Here is a 26,018-nt window from a genome sequence, read left to right on the forward strand (position 1 = left end):
TGATTTTTTGTGTTAAAAACACTCCCGGAATGTATATGTAGGGGTACACGATTATTTTATATAATTTAGGCATATATGCAGACTACGAGAACAAATGACACTTTTGATAATTAGCCTGTTGGCTTTCATCCGTTTTCAACCGTACGAATGACAAGTTCACTCACAACTTGAATACCCATTTGTTTGTAACTTTCATTGGACCAATAGGCTAAAAATATGTCTTTCATCTGAAGGCTATTGTTCTTTACGCTACATAAAATCTGAGATTATTATAGCTATTGCCTATAGGCTATGATGTATGGAATTTACCAATCTTTTTTATTTAAAACAGCCTGTCATTCAGACAATAAATGATTTCTCTGAAGGAGAAACGGCGAGATACTCGTTGCCAGATACAATAGGTCACTTCTACTTTGTAAATGCCCGTGTTTTCTTCTTCTTGCACCCCTCCTTCAGCAATCATTGATTGTGCGCGCGCAGCCCGAGTCTTCACTCCATCATCACATAAAGCGCGCGCCTGAACGTCACACACAGTCTGGCGATGCGTTTGCGCCACTGCGTGTATTCTGGACTATAGCTAACACTAAAGTTTGGCTTTTGGAGCACTGTTGCCCGTCCTCTTCTTCAAAGGTGTTTTGATGTTACCAAAAGAAATCTCTGGAGGAGTGTGTTTCAGCGCAAGGTAAGCGCACGAGACGCATCTGTGCATCACCTGCTACAGAATGAGACAAATGATAGACTTGAACTTTTCTCTGTCGACTCTTTCACTGTTCACATAGAAACCGGCACGGTTTTAATAAACACTTTAACACAGCCTAGCAAATATTCCACTGCGATCTACATTTTACAGAAATGCTCAAGTTTTAATTTGAATAATGAATTTATTAATTTGCCTCTAACATATTCGTGGTAGCCTACTTTAATAGACCGTGTCTGTACTTAGTAAAACTGTCAAACACTTGGCAAAGGTAAAGAAACTTCTCTCTTACAGCTATTTTATGAGTTCAGCTCAGGCCAGAAAATATGAAAAATTAAAGAGTCTGAATTTTAAATAAATAAATAATAATTTAAAAATAAAAACTCCCCACAAGGACATATTTTTCATTAGCTTTTTATTTTATTTTATTTGGTAGACAATAGCCTAAAATATGGATTTTAAAACTTGTTTAAAAATTGAGCACATGTTATAGATCTATAGGCTAGGCTACGTCAATCAATCACGTTTTGGTTTCCGTAAGTTTGTAAATGATTTGGTTTCGAGTAAAAAAACTATATAAAATTGACTTCATATATCATAAGCGCCGCTTTTTCACTCATTAGCGACACAAAAATCGATATTGTTTCTTATTTAGGCTACGCTATCACATCACAGAACAGCTCTCATGTCATGGACCATCTTCGATTGTAAATTAAAACTAAACTTTACCAAATTAAATGGACGCTATCAAAATAGGCCTGTCAAACCACGATATCATCAATAGCCGATCAATTTGCGTCAATTATTATGTCGTAAAATAATAACTGTTTATCGGCAACTTAGTAAAATACTTTGAGTCATTAGTTTATTTTTTTTTCTGACAAACTATTAGACCTTTATGCAGGCCTAGAGCAATTAAAACAAAATATCCTATTCTCAAACGACAAAAGTTAGGCTATACCTTCATTTAACAGACAGTAATACATTCTACAAAGTTTGATCACATTTATAGCAAGGCCTACGTAAAAACAAAAATGCTGACACTTGCAGGTAAACGCGAATAGCTTTTCACAGAGTGATTATTCCTCAGTGAGACTGATGACCCGCGATTAACTCCTGTATTTTTAATAATCAACTCATGCAATGAACTGCATTATTAATGGAGAAAGAGATCAGACACGCAGCGTGCATGGGATTTCAGCCATGAGGAAAATGCAACTTTTCAATTGTCAGGAAAATGGGTTTTTAGGCAAAAATAAACAGAATGATGATTATTATAATAATATAGCCTATTTTTTAAACACCCCCCAAAAATAAAATAAATAAATAAATAAAAATAAATAAAAATCAATTAAACACAACGAAATAGCCTACAAAAAATAAGATTTTGATCTCCTTCTTTTTCTGACGTTTTGCAGACATCAGATTCATTTAGTGTAAATCTCGAATGAACGCCTTTTAATTCTAAAGTACAATAATCAAAGAATTAATGACAGCCGGTATGGGTTATTGATTGAAATCTGAGTGCGACGGCTTTAGACCGGAAAAGACTTGTTTTTTATTTTGTTTATTTATTTTTTTAATTTCATTGTTTCGTTTTGCCAAATAGCAAAGCGTTTGAGAGTGTACCTAAATGTCGCTACCGAAGCCGCGCGCCTTCGGACACTTCACCTGCACGAGCTCCCGAACACATGTTGAGCAGTCAGACAAAATAAAATGAACCAAACAAATTAGAGAAAAAGAGTATACACTGTAAATAAATAAATGTATACGTAGCCTAAAATAAAAAAGCCTGGCAGCGTCGACGAAGAACTTGGCATTGTTCCAAGCATTTAGATTACATTTATAGCTGTTCTTGACCACCTTATATGTCTTTAAATCATATAGGCTAGTGTTGGTAGGCTATATACTAACATATTGGCCTATATATATATATATATATATATATAATTTTTTGTACTGAAAATAACAGTGACTTAAAGGTCAACAAAACTGGCTTCTCCAGCAATCGTGAGCATTGATAACATAAAGACAGTGTTACTGACACACACACACACACACACACACACACACACACACACACACACACACACACACACACACACACACAAAACACCTTCAGTGATACACATGTCTAATACATTGCAGTAAACATTAATTAAACATCACAAAATGCAACATAAAGCACCCCTTTATACATAGCCATAACAAAATAAGATTTTTCTTTTTAAAATGTAACAATGTGGTGTGATGACAAATGTGATGTATCCTTACTGAAGGGAATATCCCCATAAATTATAAAAAATTTTACTTATATAATTTCAGCAATATTGTTCCAAGAAATTATTATTTTTTTAAGGCTATATATTTCACAGCTATATATTTCACATCTAAATGCTATGTTTATTATACATACATACATCTATTACAATGTAGAAAACCTTTTTACAATAAAATTACATGTATTTTTAAATATTATATTTTTCATTTTATATGGTATGGTAGCTTACAGTCAACCAATGATTACCCTAAAACCCTTTTTTTTTTTCTTCATTAAAATTACTAATGTATTTCAGTGCACATTAAAAACGGACCCACACCGGACCTGATTTTATCTTTTGCTAATGAAACTAATGATGCTCTGTTTCCTCACAGATTATTCTGCAATCATATAAATATCTTCAAAGTAACACTTTAAATCACTGTGTGCGTTTTACTCGCATTACATGTAAATATAATGAATAAAATATGACAATTACAATGAGCAATTACAAGCAGCTCACAATAATTTCATATAACCGCATCTGATTGCAGTCTCTATATGTGAGTTTTCTTTGTTACGTTGTTGGCCTTCAGTCAGCACTCCAAAGAAGGAAGGAACGGAATGAAAACAGAAGAAAACCAATCATGTCTTCAGCAGGCCCCCTCTGCCACGCCTTACGGTGAATATTCTGCCTAATGAACCCACAACATATTGAAGAACGCAAAGCTTTGTTTTATTATTCGGGTGTCATTACTTAATCTTTACCTATGGATGCTGTAATGTGTGTATTGAGTCTCTCATGGCACATTTGTTTGGGTCCTGTCAGCTGACACCTGTGCTGTTCTTCTCCATCAGAGCATGTGGGAGGAGGTGAGGTGTGTGCAGGGTGCGAGTCTCCCATCGCCGACCGCTTCCTCCTGCGCGTCAATGAACTGTCCTGGCATGAGACGTGTGTCAAGTGTGCGGTGTGTCGCAGCGCGCTGAGTGGGACCTGCTACTGCCGGGACCGCTTGCTTTACTGCAAGCATGATTATGAGAAGTAAGACACAGTTCGATCTGCATCCTGCGCCTGTATGCACTGAATCAAACTCCTTTTATGGCAAAACATCCCATTTTCGGGGTACTGTCTGTAGGTCGACATGTAGTGCACCAGAACACTCCTCTGAGCTCCCTAAAAGTGTGTTTAGTCTGATCATGCTGTGATGTTATTGTGGAATATAAAACATTTCCTTTAGAAAATGTAGTTAAAGGTCGGGTGAGCGATGTTTTTTCATAAACTCTTTTTGTTAAACTGGTTGAAACTCTCTTTACATCCTAATAGCAATCTATAATAGAAGTGGTCTAAATATTAAAACATGTATATATCTTCTGTGGAAGCCTTTGGACCAAACATTTTTGTCCAATCATTGCATTCGGTCCGAATGCAACGATACGATGTCCCACCTGCCTGTCAGAGTATGTATTTCCATACCTCCGCACACCTGCTCACGCAGACATCACACGTCATCAGCGCGTTTCATGCTATGAGTTAGACAGACGTCAGTCACCAAGTGACAGATCAGGTCCTCTCTCAAAATCAGGTCTCTGTTAGGACCCCAAGCAATCCCATTGGCTCAAATTACTTTTAATAGGTACTCTCTTTTTAGCACCTGGTTACAGTTCATTCAAAATCATGTTTTGATAAATGCTGTTTGAACTACTGCTGTTATAATGACCATTAATGTCTGTATTAGTTAGCTTATGTACTAGCATAGCATTCAGATACCCGATTAGCCTGATAGCTTATTTGCATTTACCCTGTTAAATTAAGTGTAACATGTCCAAGTATTTCAGTTATAAAAAGAATGTAATGATATTCACTTATTATTATTTATTATTACATGGCTTGGTTGAATTCTAATGTAGAATGTGGTCTGTTATTTCTTGATAACAGATCGCTGCTAAGTATAACACACCGTTGCCATGAAAAACTGAGCGTTGCTATGGATGCAGGATTCTAACCGTAGAGACAGAACGGACTACTTTCTTTAGCGGAAGCAATACAATCGTTTTTAAATCAATAAACTCCTTTTTAAATCAATATTTTGTGTCAAATTATTGATTTATTTGGTAGGTAGCCTCCGCTTCGCGTCAGGGTCCTGATCAGCCTGTCGGGGTTGTATTCGCTATAACAACCGCCTCGCTCTACATTATCCCTTACTTAAAGGTGCTGTATGTAGTTTTCAGCGACCTCTAGCGGTGATGTTTCAGATTGCAACCAATAATTTTACAAGCGCGTGCTCTTGCGCGTGCTCGAATTTATGAGCGAGCACTGTGGGTACCTTCCAGACTGAGACGCAACCGGAGAAAGCATCACACAACATGCTGGAAACTAAGGTAAACTCCCATTACAACGTTACAATAATAGGCTACTTTTATCAGCTTGACATTGAACTAATTCTCCATGCTCGTACCATGATAAGTATGGAACCCTATAGTATCAACCGTGCCGAATTTTGCCACTGCAAGCACCACTTCACATTTTCTTCACGAAATGTACATTCTAGGTTTGTAGATAAGGTTTCTCCATTATTCAAATGCCCTGCCGATGTTGAGCCGTGTTTTTTCACCCGAAGTTCATCCGATTCACGTCTGGCCTTACGAGCTTCAGCAGAAAAAAACTTTTTTTTGTTTTTATCAATATGTGGAGTTTGTGTTGGAGTCTGTGTTGTGCTGGGAGCAGGTCGTTTCTTAGTGTTATCAGACATGTCATAAGTTGCATAAGTCATAAGTCCATGTCATAAGTTGCAGTGTCGTCGCTGTTGAGTGCAAAGTCAGTAGGCTAGACGAGGCGAGAGGCTCGGGAGCGCGCGTGCAGGTCACGTCACTGGATTTCGCGGTAAATCCGACCCGGCACCTTCACATAAAAATAAGTATACTTGCTTTCCGAGGTAATAGCAAAACCCGCAAAGTGGATCATTTTAATGTGAGATTAAAACCCCTTTCACACACAGGCAATAAAAAAAGGATTCATTTTAGTAGAAAAGTTACATACAGCACCTTTAATAGACAGTTTATCAAGTGAAAGAAATGATGTTCAATTTGCTTAATTATGCACTATATTGTAAAATTAATATAGTTTGTATGTACTTCGTATAATCATTAACTAGTTGATAAAAGCCCGATTTCGAGGGAGGACCCGATTTGTCATGACACTTCAAAGAAACATAATCAACGCCAAAATGAACCTGCAGCAGTCAGATGGTACAATTCAGAGCTGTTTAAGTTGTTTACTTTCAGTATTATTGTGATGTTATGTGCTTTGAGACATGAGGTAGTTTAATGCCGTCTCTTGTGACGCTTTGCAGATACTCTTGCTGTGTGAGTTCATGTGTTTTGAAGGAGCTGTGACTGTAGAGAGCTCTCTTAAGGGAGGGTGGGATCTTATATTATGCTTTCAATGCTAGCCTGCTATTGCCTCTTCGAAATTGTCTACCCTACCTTTAAATATCAGTGTTATGTTTAGAAGATGAGTAAGGCTATAGATCAAATCTGCCTCTTAAAGGCATAGTTTTGTCCTCATTAGGTATGTTTACATGCATTATTTTCGTACATCAGAATGAATCAATCCGATGTTTATTTAAAACGTTGCAATCCAATTCACATATTCATTTACATGTGCTTGAACAAAACCTCAGTGCATGTGCAGTTCAAATATGGAGAAAGTCGCCGTGATAATATCACTGGAGCTATAGTGAGTATAATTGCTTTTTTTGACATGATGAAAAAGAAATAAAGAAAGAACAATGACATATGTCAGAAGAGCTTCTTAGGAAATATTTAGAAACTATTCCGTCTCCTCCACTGACCAGTTTGTAAGACGTGAGACGTAAACAAACATATGCTAGTTCATAAGATGTATACAGTACATCAGGGCAAGTTATTTTTAAATCTGATTGAGAAAATAGTCAGAATCAAGTGTTTACATGCTTAATGTTTTCCTGATGATCGGATTATTTTAGGTCTAGACCGTCTACACCACCTCTTTCAATCCCATCATACCTTTCACTTTCATTCAGATCAATCAAGGTGTTCACATTAAGGCTTTTACAGTTCAATTGGGCAATTCATCTGATTATTAACTGATTATTTGAGTGCATTGAAAACATTTACTCTCCTTCATATTATTCCAAACCCAAATTTCTGTGGAAAACAAAGGAGAAATTTGAAGAACCATTAAAGCAGTTCACATGACTCGTGCACTACATTCCAAGTCTTTGGAATGACTATAGTGACTATAGAAGTGAATAAAGACAGAATTTACATTTTTCTCTGATGAATCATTCCGTATCTGTTTGGGTCAGAGGGAGATTCCGGGCAACCATAATTTGTCAGTGACATCACCAGGAGTGCGGACAGTTGAAGGGCGATTTTGTGGCCTGTTATCACTGTTATGAGAAGTGTCAGACGCTGCTGAGAAGTGTGGACACTCCCTCTGTTGCTGACATCTGGAGGCCAACAGAAAGAAATAAGAAGGGCAGGAGAGAATAAAAGAAGACGGAAAAGTAAGGTGGAAGAATTCCCAATGGGAGTATGAAATAATTCTATATGTTCCCAGGAAGATAGATCACCTGAGATCCAGGACTGTTCCAGGGTATGCAATTATCATATTAACTGACATTGCTTTTCTTGACACCGTTGAAGAAAAATGGGACACTAGATTTGATAATTGTTGTGCATGAGGGCTTGCAGCAAGGATGTCATAATGAGGGTAAAAGTGATCAACGATTACAGATGAGAAGGTTGTTCTGGGATCGTAGCACGGTAAAACTGTTCTTGTGCAGGCTGGTGCCGTTATTCCCATGAGATTGATTAATTTGTATCATCAGACTGACTTTTTCACTATTCTGAAATGGTGGAGCTTCCTTTAAAGTAAAATGCTCTTTTAAAAGGTCATTATTTTGTTTACTGGGTGTTAAATGTCCAAAAAACATATTATTTTTTCGCATACTGTGCTTTATTGCAGCACCTCTATTCCCAGTCTATCTGAAACGCTCTGATTGAGTTCCGAAAAAAGCCCCTCCTTTCCGAAAAGCCCACAGAGTGCTCTGATTGGCCAGCTGACCCCATGGTTTATGATTGGTCAAAGACTTCAAGCCTGTGTCAGAAATGTAACACACCTTTACCATAATCGCGAACCTCAGCTTCCATGGCTTCTAAAGCAACTGTAAACGCACAGTTATTAATGTCGTTGATTTGGCTGTATCAGTTTGAGCCCGAACCACATATTTATTGCTGAACCAATGTTGTTCAAATGACAGAGAGAGGTGCGACCATTACTATGAGGTAAGAGATTACTACGTTTCGGAAACAGTCTAGTTGGTTAATTTCTCCAAGGATGCATCGTACTACGGTAGTTAATCAGTGAGTTACAACACTGTACGGGAAACGCACACGCAACCTTCTTTCTTTGCATATGCCTTTGGGTGGGCATTATGCTAATAGGTCACATTGTGGCGTAGACGTTTGCGAAAGTAGGATCGAGGTGTTTTAGGCAGGTCTGGATCAATGTTCTCTGTTACATAGAATAAACCTCTTTCTGGGAGACTATGAGCGCTATAACTTTGCAGATCTGATACATGCACAATCAGATATATTCCGCACTAAAGGAAAAGGAAAGCATAAAAAAGCATCATATGGCCTCTTTAGAGACTCAGCTCATCCCATATGTTAAAAAAGTAAGAAAGGTACAGGCAAAGGTTTGGTTTGCGGATGTTATTTGTGAATATTGAGGCTGCAGCGTGGTATGTGGTGTATTTGTGGAGGAAACTTGGCACACTCTTGTGCGGCTGACCTTGAGTGAATCCACAACAATGTCTCCTTGTGTTCTCTGCTGTCTGTCCGTCAGCACACACCTGCCTCTTTACCCCTGCTCGGTCTACAGCAGGTGTGCGCTCCATTTTTTGGGGTGCCAAGGAATCTTTGATGGTGTAAAAAAATAAAAAGGAATAGGAGTAAAGGAATTTGGGCACAAAAAAAAAGCTTTCTTGTGCTAACATTCTACTGTACAAAATTACCTAGAAAATATTATTTAAAATAACTGAATCATAATGCCAACAAAAGTTGAGGTAGAAAGGCCCCCTTAAACAGCACTGACAACACATTTTAGTTTCATAATATGTGTTTACAAGTGAAACGGTATTTACTGAGAAAATAAAATGTTGGACAATACTTTTTTTCCCCATGTAGGACAGGTTATTTTCAAGTCACAATAATACAAAGTAGCGACAGATCTTTTTTTGCCGTATTGTGACGTGTATCTGAGCGAAATGGTTTATCGGAAAAGAGAAAAAAGTAGGTTGGGTACTTGGTTCTATCCATTGGTTGTTGATTGGATGTGATCTGAATGTGAGTCGATTGTAAGGGTTTGTGAGGCGGGGTTTAAGTGGACTAAATGATTGGAGAATTCTGAAAACGTCACCAGAGAGAAACACAAGTAAAAAATGAAATGCGTGTATGATCAACAAGATCAACATTTAGATGCATTTAGTATAGCCGACTCAAATCGGATCATCAAAAGTTGACATAAAATACCAAAATGTAAGGATTAAGCAAAGGGGTTGTAAAAGGGATTTGTTTCAGAGGACTTTTTAATGAAAGATTACTAAGAACAAAATTGTTTCCCTTGTATTAATGCACACAATAATACAACAAACATGCAAACAGCATCAATTTTAAGATCACATCACAAACGATTAAATTTTTTTCACGAGTTTGAACGAGTTTGTTCATCCAGTCGTAGTAGTTTGTAAACAAACTTAGCTTGCTGTCCTTGAAGGAGGCTTGATCCCGAGACTCGACTCGAGCTCTGAGGAAACCTCCCTAACAATATTGCATAGAAAGAGAAAGAATGGAATAGAGGAGGAGATGGTGGAAGAATTGTCACTAGGACAGCTAGAAATTATGATTGACTGGACTGAATGATTAGGCTTCTTCCGAACCTACATTTTGAACTTTATTTATTATCTTTCCTTCTTTAAGATTGCGTGCATTCTCCAGTCCCTGAAGTTCTTGCTATCAGAAATCTGACTCATTTACTATTCATTTCTCGATTATTCCAGCAACACCCACACACTTTCCAAAACCAAACTCAAAGCCAAACCCCTATTCATTAAACCCACATATGCTTGCTAACATCCCTGAAATGGTCAAATACTCTCCATCATCGTCTTCCCGGCTGACTTCGACACCACACAGCCAGTAGATAAAGCACGTGCAGCCCAACCAAGTGAAACCAGTCCCAGACCAATAAAGGCTCTCAGCCCCAGGGTACGGTGCCTGGATCCCTGGCAGAAAATTAGACAAGCGAAGGTCTCGGAGGCCTATCAGAGTGGAGACAGGGGAGCGGATATTTAAGACACCCCAAGTTTAATAGATCACTCTGCGGGGTGGGAAACAGAACGAAAACAGCCCCCAGTGTGTAATGCTAGGAGGAACCCATAAGAACGAAAAATCACAAATTTGATATCTTAGATCTTAGTTGTTTCTCCTAGACAGCAAATAGTGATTTTTGCTAAAGTCTCCTGCTTCTCAGACATTTCTCCTCAGAATATCATGTGTGCTTTTGAGAATTTCTCAAAAATGTCCTAAACTGTGCTTAGATTTGCCAAAATATCAAAGTCTGCAATCAAAAAATTGAATATTTATTCAAAATGTATATACCATGAGGATTTTTAGGAAAAAACATTTGAGACAAAGTTGATACTTGATGCTATTAATATTTCAGAATCAATAAGGATTCAAGTTTATTTCAGATCCAGAATATTTGGATTCAGTCCACAGAATTTATGGCATAATATTAATTAGGACAAACGTTTATTTCCACTTGTCCCTCCATTTCATAAAAACTGTTTTACAGTGAGGGAAGTGTAAGTGCAATCCATAAATGTTAAAATACTATTTCAGATGTAACCAATACGTGTGTTAACATGATTTTAGTATGAAAACATCCCTTACTAACCTTTTCTCTGTAATGTTATTTCTGTCATGACAACTCTCAGAATGTTTGGCATGGTAATGGAAATGACAATGCTGATATATTTGGTCTTGCCAGAATAGATGAGACATGCTGCTGCTGTACAATATAGCGTACATGAATTACCCAGATTTCTACAGGTGGAGCTGGGGAGGGTGGAGGGTTTCTGAAAGCGTGCTGCACTGCTAAGGTAAATGCTGACCAAGTATTTTTAAGGTTGAGCTGCAAGCTCATTGGCTACTGATACAGCAGGAACCAATCAGCTGTGCCCTAGAGAATAATGCGACTGCAAGTAGGTTGAGTTAAGGACCTAGAGTTTCATGACAGAACGTTGTATATTTAACTTTGTAACGCCTAAAACCCTAAAACAACAGTAAAAATGACAAAAACAGATTTACAGATTTAAAAAAAAATAACAGAAGAATTAAAGAAAGTGCTTTTATAAAATTATCACCTTAAAAAAAAATCCCCCTCTTTCTCTTTTATCCGCTTGTAAATTCTGACATTCTCAATTAGGTCTCCTGTACTTTGAAAGAGCAACCTCTAAATAATATTTTTTTTCTATGGAAATCACCATTTACAGTCACAAACTCTACCAAAATTTTCGGTCAGAGTCATTATTATGAGCTTTTAGGTTGATGGTTACAGAAACGTTCTTCTGCTCGGTCTCTCTTCCTCCCCATGCATCTCTTCTCTAGCTCGTCCATCACTGTCTGATTTCTAATAATATTTCTGTTCCAAACTTCATTTCCTACTTGTTGAGATTTATAGCCGGGATGACACCAATCAGTTTATCTCTCCATTTATCCCACATTTTCGCTTAATCATCTCATTGCTCGCTGTCTCTTTGTGTCTGTGGGAACAGGGAGGGGGGTGGAGGGGTCTTGATTGGGAACGCTGCTAATTATGTTCCTAGACGTGACTACAAGCTGTGTTGTGGTTAGAGAGTTGTTGTACTGTCAGACAGGAATATGACACACGGGCTCTGATGGAGGACGTTGCCGTACCTTGGATTCGCTACTGAGTCAATAAGCAAGTTAGTGGTGATTGCAGGTTAATGGTAATAATAAGGCTATTAGTATTACCATTCATACTTATATTGTGGCCTATACAACCAGACACAATGTGATAAAGACTGAAGCCGTGGAAAGTGTCGAAGGCATAGAAGCAGTCTCTTCCCTGTAAACCTTAGTACACAACTGCATCGTAACCCCTAGCGTCATTGTGGCGAGCCACTCACACTTTCTAAATATAAAAATCCAGCTTCTAGTTTAAGATCAATGGCACCACCCCAAACCGAGTATTAGTTTTAAACATACAGAAGCTTGTGTGTTTAGTCCTATTGGTGAATATGTTTTGTATATGTAAACACATTGTGGTAGTTAAAGCCATGGGGCTCATTAGGTGTTCAGTAATATTTTCTCACCTGCATTACTGCTATAGGAAAATTAGTTTTTGTTTTTTGAGTTTTTCTACACCTGAAGCTCCCATTAGCCCATGTTTAAAGCTCTTAAAAATAAAGGTGCCATGGAACAAAACATTTCGGGTTCCTCCAAAGAACCTTTCAATCAACAATTCTTAAAATAACCTTTTTTTTTTTCTTGGTGTGAAAAACATTTTAATAATCTGAGGAACGTTCTCCACTATAAAGAACCTTTTGTGCTATGTAAAGATTCCATAGATTTTAAAGGTTCTTTATGGAACCATCAATTCCAATAAAGAACCTTTATTTTTGAGAGTGTAGAGTACGTATCAGACTTGTAAGGGAATGATGGAGGGAGAGAAGAGCTCAGGGGAACCCAGAAGGCCATGGAGGTGACAAACAGAGGTGGAGAGAGGAAGATGACAGAGGAAGAGGAGAGATGAGCTCGAGGTGTCTCCTCTCGTGATATTGCCACTGTTTTTGCATAATGCGTGATGAGTCTCCATCACCTCGCCTCCCGCACAACAATTTCATTACAGACGGCTAATAAATGTTTCATGGCAGAACAAGCTGCTCGCCTTGGCTTTATTAAATCTGAGATAATAAAAGAAGAACGGCAAAAAAATGAAAGCGGGAGGGGGAGAGATAGGAAGAATGCCATAGATATCCTCAAACAGGGCTGCCGTATCTTCTGTTTCTGGGGCAACGAATCCCCCGTCCCCCCTCAACGCGTCTTTTTTTCCCTTCTCGCCCTGCCACAGAGAGACAGGAAATGAGAATCTGGCTGACAGGATATTGCGTTCTGGTGGCCTGGGGATTAGCTGTTTTATCCAAACACACACACACTCGCAGACTCACTCTCGCCTCACACAACTCAACACATCGATCCTGTCGGTCTCTGAACCCTTGAGCATCGCACATACACACGAGGGACGCTGGAAATGTTTGTAATGTATGGACAGGTCTTGCTGTCAGTCAGGAAATGTATCACAATAAGTACGTCAGCACATCAGTGGTGCATTATCATCTCGAAATAGTGAAATGCTCTATATAAGATGTAATGGTGGCATGTTATGAATCAGAATTTGGTCTGTTGACAAGTGGAAAGTGAATTACCATGCATTTTGTAGGTTTTCGGAAATGTATTTGAGGAATGAGACACCATTGCTACAGTGGAAATGTGTCGAAGGCATAGTTCCCCACAAAATTGTCATCAGTTCCCTGATGTTGTCCCAAACCTGAGTGAATTAGTTTCTTCTGCGGAACAAAAAAGAAGATATTATGAAAAAAATCCTCAGGGTTGTTTTGGACCCCATTGACATTCACTGTACAGACCCTTTTTCTCTCTGATTTGACCTTCCGTCCACACTGAGATGGCGTTTTTGAAAATGCTTTCCCAAGTGGGTAAATTTGAAAAAGCTGTTTTGTGGACTGTGAAAACGTAGGTATTTGAAAACGATGACGCATGTTTAGCCATGTGACGCATATTGAACCGATAGATATGCTTACACCGCTATTGTGCCTGTTATGTGCTATTCACTTTTACACTGTTGTTAAATATATGTTATTTTGCACACTCTTCATATCGCAGTCCTGCAAAGATGACAGAAAATATACTCGCAATTGCTGTCCTGTGGCAAAACATGAGAGGATTAGACCAAACATGTAGCCCAATGGTGATTGATGCGACCTGGACGCATAAGTGAATGGTGAGATATTTCGCTAAATAAAATGATCCTGCCAGAAAAATAGCATGGTAACTTTATTATGCTTTTCCGTCTGTATCATCTCAGTGAGCTTTCATGAGGTTGTATGCATGTGCAGTAAGATGAATTTAGCGTTTTCTGACATTTCAGTGTGGATGAGAAACTTTTGGAAAATGCTTGAAAACGTTAGTGTGGACAGAGCATTTTGAAAACGAAAACACAGTTTTCAAATGTATCCGGATGAATGTAGAGACGTAGCCAAAGAAGAAAAAAAAAGTCATAAAGTCACCTTTATTTCCATAGAGCTTTTTACAAAACAGATAAGTGATAACAGGAAAATAATGCAAAAAAGTTTATTTCTTCTCAGATCTAGAAGAAAATAGTCATAGTCATAGTGCAACAATGGTTAATTCCTATTGTAGAAAAGTTATTAATTTAGTTCATTTATCTATACAGCCGCTCTGGAGAAAACAGTGATGTCATCATCCAGCTCAGTTCTCATTTAAATGGTGTCAATGCAGGCAGATCAATAATATTGTTAGATATTAAGTGTCCCCAAGTAAGCAAGCCAGAAAGCCAATAAAGGTTTGAAATGACGTGAAGGCGAGTAAATGGCCGATGAGTAAATTGTCTGGTTGGACCCTTCAAAATGACTTTTATTAGTGTAACATGCGTATCTATAGCACGAATGATATTTCTCGTATCATTTATACGCCAAAACGAGTTTTTGCGTACATATGATACGCAGTTTTCGCGTGCATATGATACGCACTTTATGCTCCTCATCCCTAATCCTACCCAAGGGGTTTACAGCGCGTATCATTTGAACGCAAAAACTCGTTTTGGCGTATACGAGAAATATCATTCGTGCTATAGATACGCACTTTCATGAGATCGTGTTGAAAGTTCCTTTCTCTACATCTAGAATGTTTCATTCATTACAGAATCAATGACAGCATGAACATTTCTCTGTTCTATTGGTGCAAATCAAGAAAAGAAAAGCTCATGAGAAATTATAATGCACTTCCTTCAAAAGTAACGTTGGTATTAAGTAAATCACACCATTATCACTCATAAAATGTATTTTGGTTTCACTTTACAATAAGGTCCCATCAGTTAACATTAATGCTTTAACTAACATGAAGTAAAAAAGATTTGTTACATGTATTAATCTTTGACTTATTGATCTTTGTTAACGTTAGTTAATAAAAATACAACTGTTCATTGTTAGTACATGTTCAATAATATTAACAGATAAAACTTTTGATTTTAATAATGTATTTGTAGGTATTGAAATTAACATTAACTAAGATTAATAAATGTTTTAGAATTATGTTTTATTGTTAGTTCAAGTTAACTAATGTAGTTAACTAACGTTGACAAATGGAACCTTATTGAAAAGTGTTACTGGTATTTTTCACCCATGATTTCTACAGGATCATCTAAAATATATATATATATATATATATATTCTCATTATTCTCACTACATAAGAAATGTGATTTTTACTTTATTGCTACCTTGATAGACAGTACTCTTTCTAATGAGCCTGTTGAAGTGTTCTTCATATGACTAATAAGCCATAAATGCTACCATCTGAATTCAGCTGAGAGTGGTAAAGAATATTTGATGGCGTACAATGACACTATTTGTTGTTTTATTAGCATTCAATGACGTGATGATGTGTCTCAACGCAATCAAACTTAATTAGACAATTAAAGCCTGCATGCCACCAGTCGATTATCATTTCAGTACTTTGTGCATGTTTTGAGAATTGCATTCATTGCATGTTAAGTTAAAAAAAGCTGGTTTTCTAGCAAGTACGTACGCAAGTGTGCGTCTGTGACATGATTGGGTCAGTATAAAATGTGTCAGTACTGAACAGTTTAGCTGCTCACCTGTGCTTTCTCTTTTGCGTTCGAGTGGTCTGATGTGTACATTTTTATCAGCTACCTGTTGGCTTTCTCATATTTCATCATTGTGAATATTGGTGTGCGTGCGTGTCGGGGAGGGAGGGTGGCGGGAGTGGGTTGTGGGGAATGCTGGGAGATTTTAATAACGCAGAAGCAGTGCAGTGAGATTTAATAAAAGAAGATGATGTGATTACTGAACCCTGGCTCTGAGCCACCTTCCCTCACAGCAATATCCGCTCTCTTTCTTTCTCTCTCGCTCATACACACACACACACACACACACACACACGCACAGCACCAACCCTTGCAATTATGTGTACATGTATGATTTACATACTGACTCCCTATATATACAAAGATGCACCAAAGTCTGTGGGATAAACCTTGCAACTATGACAGTAAGTGTTTGATTATGTAAAATTATGTGTTCGTGCATGGATTAGGCCCCCACACTATGATTTGGCTATAGATTTATGTAAAACTTTATTGAATTGACATCATGAACACAACTTGTTCGTACATATCGCCTGGGTTTTTTTCCCCTCGCACCCATAATTTCTTTCCCCCAAGATAGTTTCATCCTCAGTTAACTCTGGTTTTTCAGATCTGTCTGTTCAAGTATGAAATATATTGTTATTTATGTAACCATCATGTTTAACGTGTCTGTGTTTGCAGCGTTTTTTTTTTTTTTTTCAAGAACATTTTATCCCCTTTTAAAGTTTGTGGTGAAAGTCACTAAAACATGTCCCGATCACATCTCAACAATATGATTTCTCACTTATTTATTTTGGTTTCGTGAAGTATGACCCGGGAATGTTCTAGACAGGTTTCATGCGATGCACTCTTACGGTCAGTGGCTGAATGAATGTTGCTCAGGGATTTTAGAGTTGGACTTCTTTGATCTGGGTGGAGTAGGTGGTGATTTGGGTAATTTGGCATTTTTGGCAGATGGATTGAGACAGATTAGCCATAGCAGCTGCGTTTCGGACAGGATCATCATATCTGTGCAGATTAGAGGCTATAATGTGTGGACCTGGCTGGCTCTTCCTTCAGCAGATTTCTGATATGACACCTTCATCTCCTACACACACACAAGAACTGGGGCAATCCGTCTCTGCAACTGTCATGAAGTCTGTGTTATCCATCAAATGTGCCTTTCATCTGTTCTTCGCCTCCAACATGTTTTGTTTTCATCTTATCATGTGTGACAGCATCTAATAATTCAATTTGCCTCTTATATGTGTGCTTTTAATTTCATTAGTGGTCATTGCTTAAAGCAGGTTTCAGCTTTATTTACTGCTCATAAATGGGGTTTTTTCACAGCAATGCCATTGATGAACCAGTTTTGGTTTCCCAAAGAAACCTTTCAGTCAACAGTTCTTAAAATAACCATTTTTTCTTAGTGTAGAACGTTTTAAGAAATCTAAATAACCCTTTTTCCAATATAAAGAACCTTTTGTGCAATGGAAAGATTCCATGGATGTTAAAGGCTCTTCATGGAAACACTGATGCCAATAAAGATCCTTTATTTTTAAGAGTCTATTTAAGGTTAAGGATCTGAACAAACCCTTAAGCACAAGTATTAAAAGGGGTAGTTCTTGTCATAATGTTCATTTGTTGGGTGAACTATTCCTTTAAATGATCGCTTGTCCTGCACTGTGATAGAATGATGCATCAAATTGGGCGGCTTTTTGATGATTTTCAAAGAAAAAGGCTGAAAAGTCCATGTACACTGACGACCTGCGTTACAACAATATCATAGACTTGGCTTTTTTTGATATGGGACAGTAAGCAATCGCCCAGAACACCCTAACAACCACATAGCAACACACAACAGCCTAAAATCACGCCAGCATGTAAACGCCACATTTGACATGTAAAATCTTACTATTGTCCAGTTCAGGTGTTTGACAGTAACTTCACATAGGTCCATGCCACATTGTGGGTGAATGGTGACTGTTGCTTTGGCTTAATGAAATGTACATAAGGATTAGATTGTCATCGAGCGTCTACAGGTCCATCTGTGGGTACCTGTCAATAATTATGAGAGTACATGACGGCCGAATATAGGTGCTGGTAAATGTGTGTGTGTGTGAGTATGGTGTGTTTATTCGAGTGTGTGAAAAAGAGAGAGGAGAGATTAACCCCATGCTATCCTCAATCCCTGGTTATGAGTTTACAGCGTCTGTCTGGGCATCGCACTGTTTAAACAACAATCTAATTAATCCTGTCTTTATTAGTTTCACGGAGCTGGGGAGGGAGGACGGGAGGGAGGACAGGGAATTCTGGCAGAAAATATCAAGCGGTGAGGGAGGGGAGAGAGGAGGGAAAAAACGAGGGGTTTGGTGGGGATTGAAGAGCGAGAGTGCCTTTAAAATGAATTGTGATGTTGATGAGCCACGTCAAAGGAAAACACTGTTTAAAGAGAGGAATTTGCGGGCATTGGTAGTGGGACAAATGACCTTCTTAATGCATTTGCACACTTTTGCCCTGTAAGTCACTGTAACTGTTTATCATCTTAGAAAATCATTGATAAGTTTAAAACATTCACCAAAGCGCACAGTGCTAGCAACACCAAGATCACAGGTTCAATTCCCAGGTGATACACTGATAAAATGTACAGCTTAAATGCAGTGTAAGCCACTTTGGGAAAGGTTTCTGTCAAATGAATATGTGCATATAAAATGACCCTGTAAAGCCTGAAATATAATTTTTTTAATGTACGTTTTTTAACATTTAGACAAAAAAATGATATGGTGCTCAAACTCAAGGGATAAAAACACCTCGATTTCTGATAGCTTGTAATGTAAATCAATGAGATTTTATAACAGTAGAACAAAAAGCTAATTATATAAAATGCATATAAATATCAGTCATCTCTCTAGATCTCCCAATAATGCTTTAAAATCTTAGTTTTGGGATCAAAGGTTTGTAGATTTTATTGTCAGGGGCAAAACATATAATGCAATGATGATTGAGAGATGAACAAATAATAAACGCTCCTCAGAATCCTGATGGATCATATTTGATGCTCACATTTTAATATGATTTTCATAAATTAAAAAAAAAGACGTATGGATAATCAAGTTAATCTAAGTTGCGTCAGTCCGGTAAATGTTCATCATCAACTATTAATAAAACATCATCAAATAATAAAAAAACCCATTAAGGCCAGGATTAGGGTAGGATATTTAAGTAATTTAAAGCTTTTATAAATGTGCCTTAGAAAAAAAAACATTAGCTTACTGGTGTGCGTCATGAGACAAAACAATGGCACTGACATATTTTAAGATATGAGATATGATTGAGTTTAAAACAGCTCAAACATGCATTTTAGTCTGGGACTAGCTTAAGCCTTGTCTGTGAAACCGGGGGTAAAAGTTAGTCTTACGTTCTTCACTTAAAATCAGTAAAGATTTCACAGCAAAGATGTGTGTCGTGACCTAAAGGAGGACGTTTTTACAATTACACAAAAAAAGCCTCAACTATCAATCAGACGACAGAAGGCATGTAATAGATTGTGTATAAGTTTTGATCATATTGATACTTTAGAGGCCTTAGAAACTTGCGTATCAAAGAATACAGTGGGATTTATAGGGTTAAATACATTTTTGTTTTGTTGCTTGTGACATCTTGTGCGTTGTCAAATATTGCCACCCAGTGTCACAGACAAAACATTGCATAAAGTGAGCGTTCAGTGACACGTGCACGTGTGTGTGTGTGTGTGTGTGTGTGTGTCAGGTTGTTCGTGCGGAAGTGCAGTGCGTGCCTGCAGGCGATCGGGCGCTCGGAGCTCATCATGCGTGTCCTGGGGCAGGTGTATCACCTGGGCTGCTTCAGCTGCTGCGAGTGTGAGCGCCGGCTGCAGAGAGGTGATGAGTTTGTGCTAAAGGAGGGACAGCTGCTCTGCCGGGGAGACTACGAGAAGGAGAGAGAGATGCTGGCCGCCATCAGCCCGGCCCCTACCGAGTCTGGTAACCTTCTTGACCTCACTTGAAGGTTGATATTAAAGGAGAAGAGATGTTCAAATAGTTAAGAAACGACACAGTTCACCTTTAAGCCAATGCTCAGTTTCCCTCCGCAGTAAAGAGTGAGGATGAGGAGGGTGGCGGTGTCTCCGTCGGGGGGAAGGCTGGGGATGATGGGAAGGATCACAAGAGATCCAAGAGACCACGTACCATCTTGACCACGCAACAGCGTCGCGCCTTCAAGGCTTCCTTCGAGGTGTCTTCCAAACCCTGCCGAAAGGTCAGCAGTCACAGTACGCCTGTGTGCATTGTATGTGGAAGCAGCACTTACGTCCATCTCATGCATGCACTGTTGTTGCAGGTCAGAGAAACTCTTGCAGCTGAGACTGGACTGACGGTGAGAGTCGTGCAGGTGTGGTTCCAAAATCAGAGAGCAAAGGTAGGATGGCATCGTTTTCTGATACATTCTGAAAATCTTCCTGTTTGAAACACCATCTTATGATTTACAGAGGTAGAAAAAAGTAAAAAACAACATCTTTGTTCTATTGACCATCTTTTAGGGTGTGTGTTATGTCTAAGGTTTCAGGGAGTATAATTAAAATAAACTGAAAATCAAATAACAGATAGAAAGAAAGATAGAACTATAGACAGATAGATAGAGAGAACAATTAGCGAAGACAGATAAATAGATAGATAGATAAAATGACAGACAGACAGACAGACAGATAGATAGACAGACAGATAGATAGATAGATAGAGAGAACAATAGATAGATAGATAGATAGATAGATAGATAGATAGATAGATAGATAGATAGATAGATAGATAGATAGATAGATAGATAGATAGATAGAATGATAGAACGATAGAACGATAGATAGATAGATAGATAGATAGATAGATAGATAGAGAGAACGATAGATAGATAGATAGATAGATAGATAGAGAGAACGATAGATAGAACAATAGATAGAACTATAGATAGATAGAGAGAACGATAGATAGATAGATAGATAGATAGATAGATAGATAGATAGATAGATAGATAGATAGATAGAATGATAGAATGATAGAATGATAGATAGGCAGGCAGACAGACACATTTAGAAAGACGGGTACTAGCAATCAACAACACTTAAAGGGATTATATTCACTGCTATTGTGACTGCACGTTCTAGGCTAGGCGTTCTAGGCAAAGGCTAGTTTTATTATATGACTATTAGATGGGAATGTTGTTCCTGGACCAGAGCATTGTTGTGTGTGTGTTCAGATGAAGAAGATCGCTCGCAGACAGCAGCAGCAGCAGCAACAGCAGGAACAGGAGCAGATGGGCGGCACCAGGAGGGGCCCAAGCAGAGGGGGGCGCCAGAGTAACGATGACAGTGAGGGTAAGACACGGGCGGACGGCGGAGTGGAAGGACAACCGTGTGAAATGGCTTGATGAAAGGTGTAAACCCAGCTCTATCTCTTCACAGACGGCTCCAGCAGTCACGGACTGGATGGGTTGCTCTCATATTCCTCTCTGCCACGGCAACAACTGCTGGCTTTGGATCCGAACATATATGGCAGCGAACAATTCCGACACGGGCTCACGCCACCACAGCTCGGCCCCGAGCAGATGCACTCCTACGGTAAGGGCCTCCGACTGTATAAGCTTCGGCATTGCTTATTCTTTTTCGTTAACTGAAATGTTTTTGTTTGAACGCCGAATTGATTTCAGACTCAGAGACAGTTTTCCATGACTTGGACAGTGATGGAAGTCTCAGTCATCTTGGGGACTGTCTCTTGTCGACCGCAGATGGTGGAGTCCTGGCAGGGCGGATAGGAAATCCCATTGATCGCCTCTACTCGATGCAAAACTCCTACTTTACCTCATGACCCTGGTTCCACCTACCTAAAGCGCTCCTCCACCACTGCAGGGGGCAACAAATAGAGTCACACTGGAGGCGTCTTTCATCATCAGAACTAATTGAGTCCCTCAATCATATCTTAGTCGTGCCAATAAAGCTCTAACCAGTCAAACTAAGACATGACCAGACCCTAAAAATTCAATATGTCGTGGACAAAATAGGAATTCACTGGAATCTCATGTTTTATATCAAACATATGCACTATTTTTTTTTGTTCTGTATCGCGCAAAAATGTTTCGACAGTCATAGGTGCAGACATCAACAGGCAGCTGTTCATGAAGTCTAAGTGTTACCTCACCCTCTACTCACTGTAAAACTAACAAACTGATCAAGGCTGTATCCAAAATCTCCCCCTATATTCTCATTCAGTGCTTAAATGATGATGTGTTTTGTAGGCCAACCAAAAAGTTATCACCAATATGATTATTCTATTGGATTATTGCAGAAAATGCTCTGTGAGAGTTTATGATTCTTACACGTTTTGTTCATCATGATAATTTTTTGAAAATGTTGAAACCTAAATACAATCAGTGAAGGTAAAAATCTAAACGTATAAACAAACTACACTATGGTCACATGATTCACCACCTTTAAGCTTCCAAAAAAATACATCAGTCTTTGTTTTAAAAAACTTTTCTCTAAAAATCTGAGTTAGAATAGTTAGCAAGAGTGTGATTATAAAAACACAGAGGCTGTGTAAGCGGATTAGTGTGTAGAAGAGTTTACCCGTTCGGTGTGATGACGTTTAAAGGTGCAGTACGCGATTTTTGAGAAACCGAGCAGCACAACACACTTGTAGCAAATCAGAAGTAGGGGGCGTGTCCAATCATGATGAGGAGGAGAGAGTGAGCCAATAAGCAGTAGGGGGCGTGTCCACTCATGATGAGGAGGAGAGTGAGTGAGCCAATAAGCAGTAGGGGGCGTGTCCACTCATGATGAGGAAGAGAGTGAGTGAGCCAATCAGCAGTAGGGGGCATGTCCACTCATGATGAGGAGGAGAGTGAGTGAGCCAATAAGCAGTAGGGGGCGTGTCCACTCATGATGAGGAGGAGAGTGAGTGAGCCAATAAGCAGTAGGGGGCGTGTCCACTCATGATGAGGAGGAGAGTGAGTGAGCCAATAAGCAGTAGGGGGCGTGTCCACTCATGATGAGGAAGAGAGTGAGTGAGCCAATCAGCAGTAGGGGGCGTATCCATTCATGATGAGGAGGAGAGTGAGTGAACCAATCAGCAGTAGGGGGCGTATCCACTCATGATGAGGAGAGTGAGTGAGCCAATCAGCAGTAGGGGGCGTGTCCACTCATGATGAGGAGGGTGAGTGAGCAAATCAGAAGTAGGGGGCGTGTCCACTCATGATGAGGAGGAGAGAAAGTGAGCAAGAGAGAGATTTGAAGAAAGACTGTAGAAAGAGATGGCTGAGAGACATTACAAAAGAGAAAAGGTCAGATGAATATAAGTGGTAAAAGAAGTGTTATGATAAGGCAAGAGCTTTAGGACCCGTCTTAATATTAGAAAAGCTTTCCAGCGCTGAAGAGACTTGAGCGGGAAGGCCTGAAACAGACGCAGAGGTTGTGTTGTTTCTGCCCCATATGTGAGTAACATTGGTTTTGCTGTTTCGCAGAACCAAGATATGCGGTTGTTGTAATGTTAGCTTTAGTAACAGGACAGTTTTGAGTGTTATTGTTTGCCTGGAGCTGCTGGCGACTAACAACCAACTCTTGCGCGTTTTGGGGACGGAGCAATGAAGGGAGGGGAGTGTTTTATTTGGGTTGATTTCAAATATCAACAGTGTTTCTCAGAAATGGCTTACCTCTGTAGTCCCATTTAGCCACTTGTTAGCAAACGCCCTTTTCAAGACAAAAAAAAAACTATTAATGATGTATTTTATGTTGTAGAATAAAACGTCAAATTGAGCTTATGTTAACCACAGACCTTATTTCAGGTATTTAACCAAAAACCCATTGACTTTTAGGATGATGGAACTGGAAGTGCTAAAATGCTAACTCGTGTCTGGGTTTTGGCCGACAAAATTATGTCATCCCTGCAGCACTCTATTCATTACATTACTCCACTGATATTGTCCACTGAACGAGTGAACGAGACCGAGTGAGACGGAAGTTCTGTCCACTGTGGTTTTAAACAGCACTACAAATGGCTGTGTCCCCTCAAATAATTAAAGGATATAGGAGTGATTTCTGACACAGCCCAAGCCTATTTCCACTCTCTTCTTATTGCTTTGCAATCTTTATGACCTTCCTTATGTAAAGGAATCAGCTTTTATTTAAATCTAACGTGAAAACCAAAATAGTCTAGCATGCTGGCTAGAAGTCAATGTACATTAATATTTCTTGTCAAGTAAAAATGTATATTAAAGGTGCACTCAGTAGTTTTATGTATGTCAAGCTGACCGATATAGCAGTTGTCTTACACTGACACCTAGTGGCGTGGATGCAGCATCACACAAACACAAAAGTTTGAAGTAGGGATAGTATAGTTAGCTAAAACCATAAAAAAATAAAAAAATAAAAAATTTTGTAGCTTGAAATAAAGTAAAATATTATCAAGCTGCCAAGGCAACATTTTATTTAGTTTAACTTGACAGGCTAAAACTAAAACTGAAATAAAAAATAATAAATACTATATAGACTTATTTTTTTAAAAAGCTAATAAAATGGGGAAACTTTTATTTTATTTTGAAGACTGTTGATTTTTTTTGAAGTGTAAAACTCTTAATGAGAAAAAATTCTGAGTGCACCTTTAACATTTTAAATTCCTTTTCACAAATTAGAAATGTTGACAGCTAGTGCAGTATTTTTTAGAAAGAAATTTAATTTGGAATTAATTTGTTAGGTTTTTAAATACTGGCAGTTCTTCAGAAAGAGATTTATTGTTTAATGTTTCAAGCCGCCTTAACTGTGCATTAGACAATTAAAGAGACAAAATATTAAAATAGTACACCATAAAATAATGAAATGTCTGTAAGATAATGAAAAATTGAAGTAGATATCTCAAAGAAAAAAAAAATAGTGAGGGAGTCTTGATTATGCTGTAATTTAATATTTCATTTAACAAAACCACAAATGAGATTATTTAATTTAAATCTCAGGTTTTTAAACAGTATAACATTTGGACACAGGGTACATTTTCTCTGATAAAAAAGTGAGAAATGTGAAAACTATAAAGGGCCTTGATTTATATACCGTAGCAAAAATGGTGGTACGGCGACTATGATAAACGTGGGTTTTAGATTGTTAGGCATCAGGTAAAATGTAGGGATGTGCTCTAATCTCCAAACTGAGATGAGGAAATAATCAGGGTTATTGCTATTACAGGGTTAGTTAGCCTACAGTTACAGGGTTGATCATAAATATGACATCTAACTCTTTGGTACTGACAGGAAAAAATAGCACAAAGTATTAAGAAGACCCCCTAAATGTTACAGGACGTGTACATTTGGCAAAGTGTTGCTAATTGTGCTTTATTGTAATATACTAAATGTGTTGGTCATATGACTGTTGTTGTAATTAGCACTATTGTTATTCGTGTAGTTATTTACTTCACCTCTTTTTACTCATTATGTTCTTGTTGACTATTTTTATTGGCAACAATAGCATTGGAATATTTATGTTGCAGCATGATGATTATGTGAAATGTATTATTTATATTGAAGAATGTACAGTAACTCAATCTGCTTATGAAAATCCTGACTGGAATGTAGTTTCTAGTACACTGGACATGACTTTCTTGTAAATCAAGTGTGCAGCTGACTGCTCACATATTCATGAACCATTTTGTGATACTGGACTGTTTTATTTAGAGTGTTATAATATTTCTCCAAAGGACTGCGGTGATGACAGCTGTTGATGGGGAGATGAATGGTGCGTCTTTCTGTTTCTTTTAGTGTGATGACTTTCAGTGAACGTGTTTCTGTGAACAGTGTTCTCTGGTTTTTCAATATAACTCGTCATTTCAAACATTGACGCTCGGCTGTGTGATTTATGGCTCGTGCACTCTGAGAAGTATGTGATTCTGGTAAAACAGTTACATTTCTTTCCGCTTTTGATAATGGACCGAATGAAAGATCTGTTCAACTCGGTGGTCAAAGGCTCAGAACCCTGTGTCCTCC

At 38.4% G+C, this 26,018-nt stretch overlaps 1 protein-coding gene across 2 annotated transcripts; it reads left to right on the forward strand.

The window, feature by feature from the left end:
- Positions 1 to 531: 531 nt before the first annotated feature.
- lmx1al (LIM homeobox transcription factor 1, alpha-like) lies at positions 532 to 22,470 on the forward strand. 2 transcript variants are annotated; one of them, XM_079871411.1, is made up of 9 exons: positions 532 to 682; positions 3,554 to 3,639; positions 3,816 to 3,999; positions 19,758 to 19,990; positions 20,101 to 20,264; positions 20,346 to 20,423; positions 21,255 to 21,372; positions 21,460 to 21,615; positions 21,705 to 22,470. In XM_079871411.1, the coding sequence occupies exons 1-9, from the start codon at positions 639 to 641 to the stop codon at positions 21,860 to 21,862; spliced, it is 1,221 nt and encodes a 406-aa protein (XP_079727537.1). In that variant the 5' UTR covers positions 532 to 638; the 3' UTR covers positions 21,863 to 22,470. The 2 variants fall into 2 exon arrangements, with proteins under 2 accessions (XP_079727537.1, XP_079727536.1); XM_079871410.1 differs by having other exon boundaries at positions 20,101 to 20,423.
- The last annotated feature ends 3,548 nt before the right edge of the window (positions 22,471 to 26,018 follow it).

The sequence above is a fragment of the Squalius cephalus genome (genome assembly GCF_949319135.1).
Source record: "Squalius cephalus genome assembly, chromosome: 1".
NCBI lineage: Eukaryota > Metazoa > Chordata > Actinopteri > Cypriniformes > Leuciscidae > Squalius > Squalius cephalus.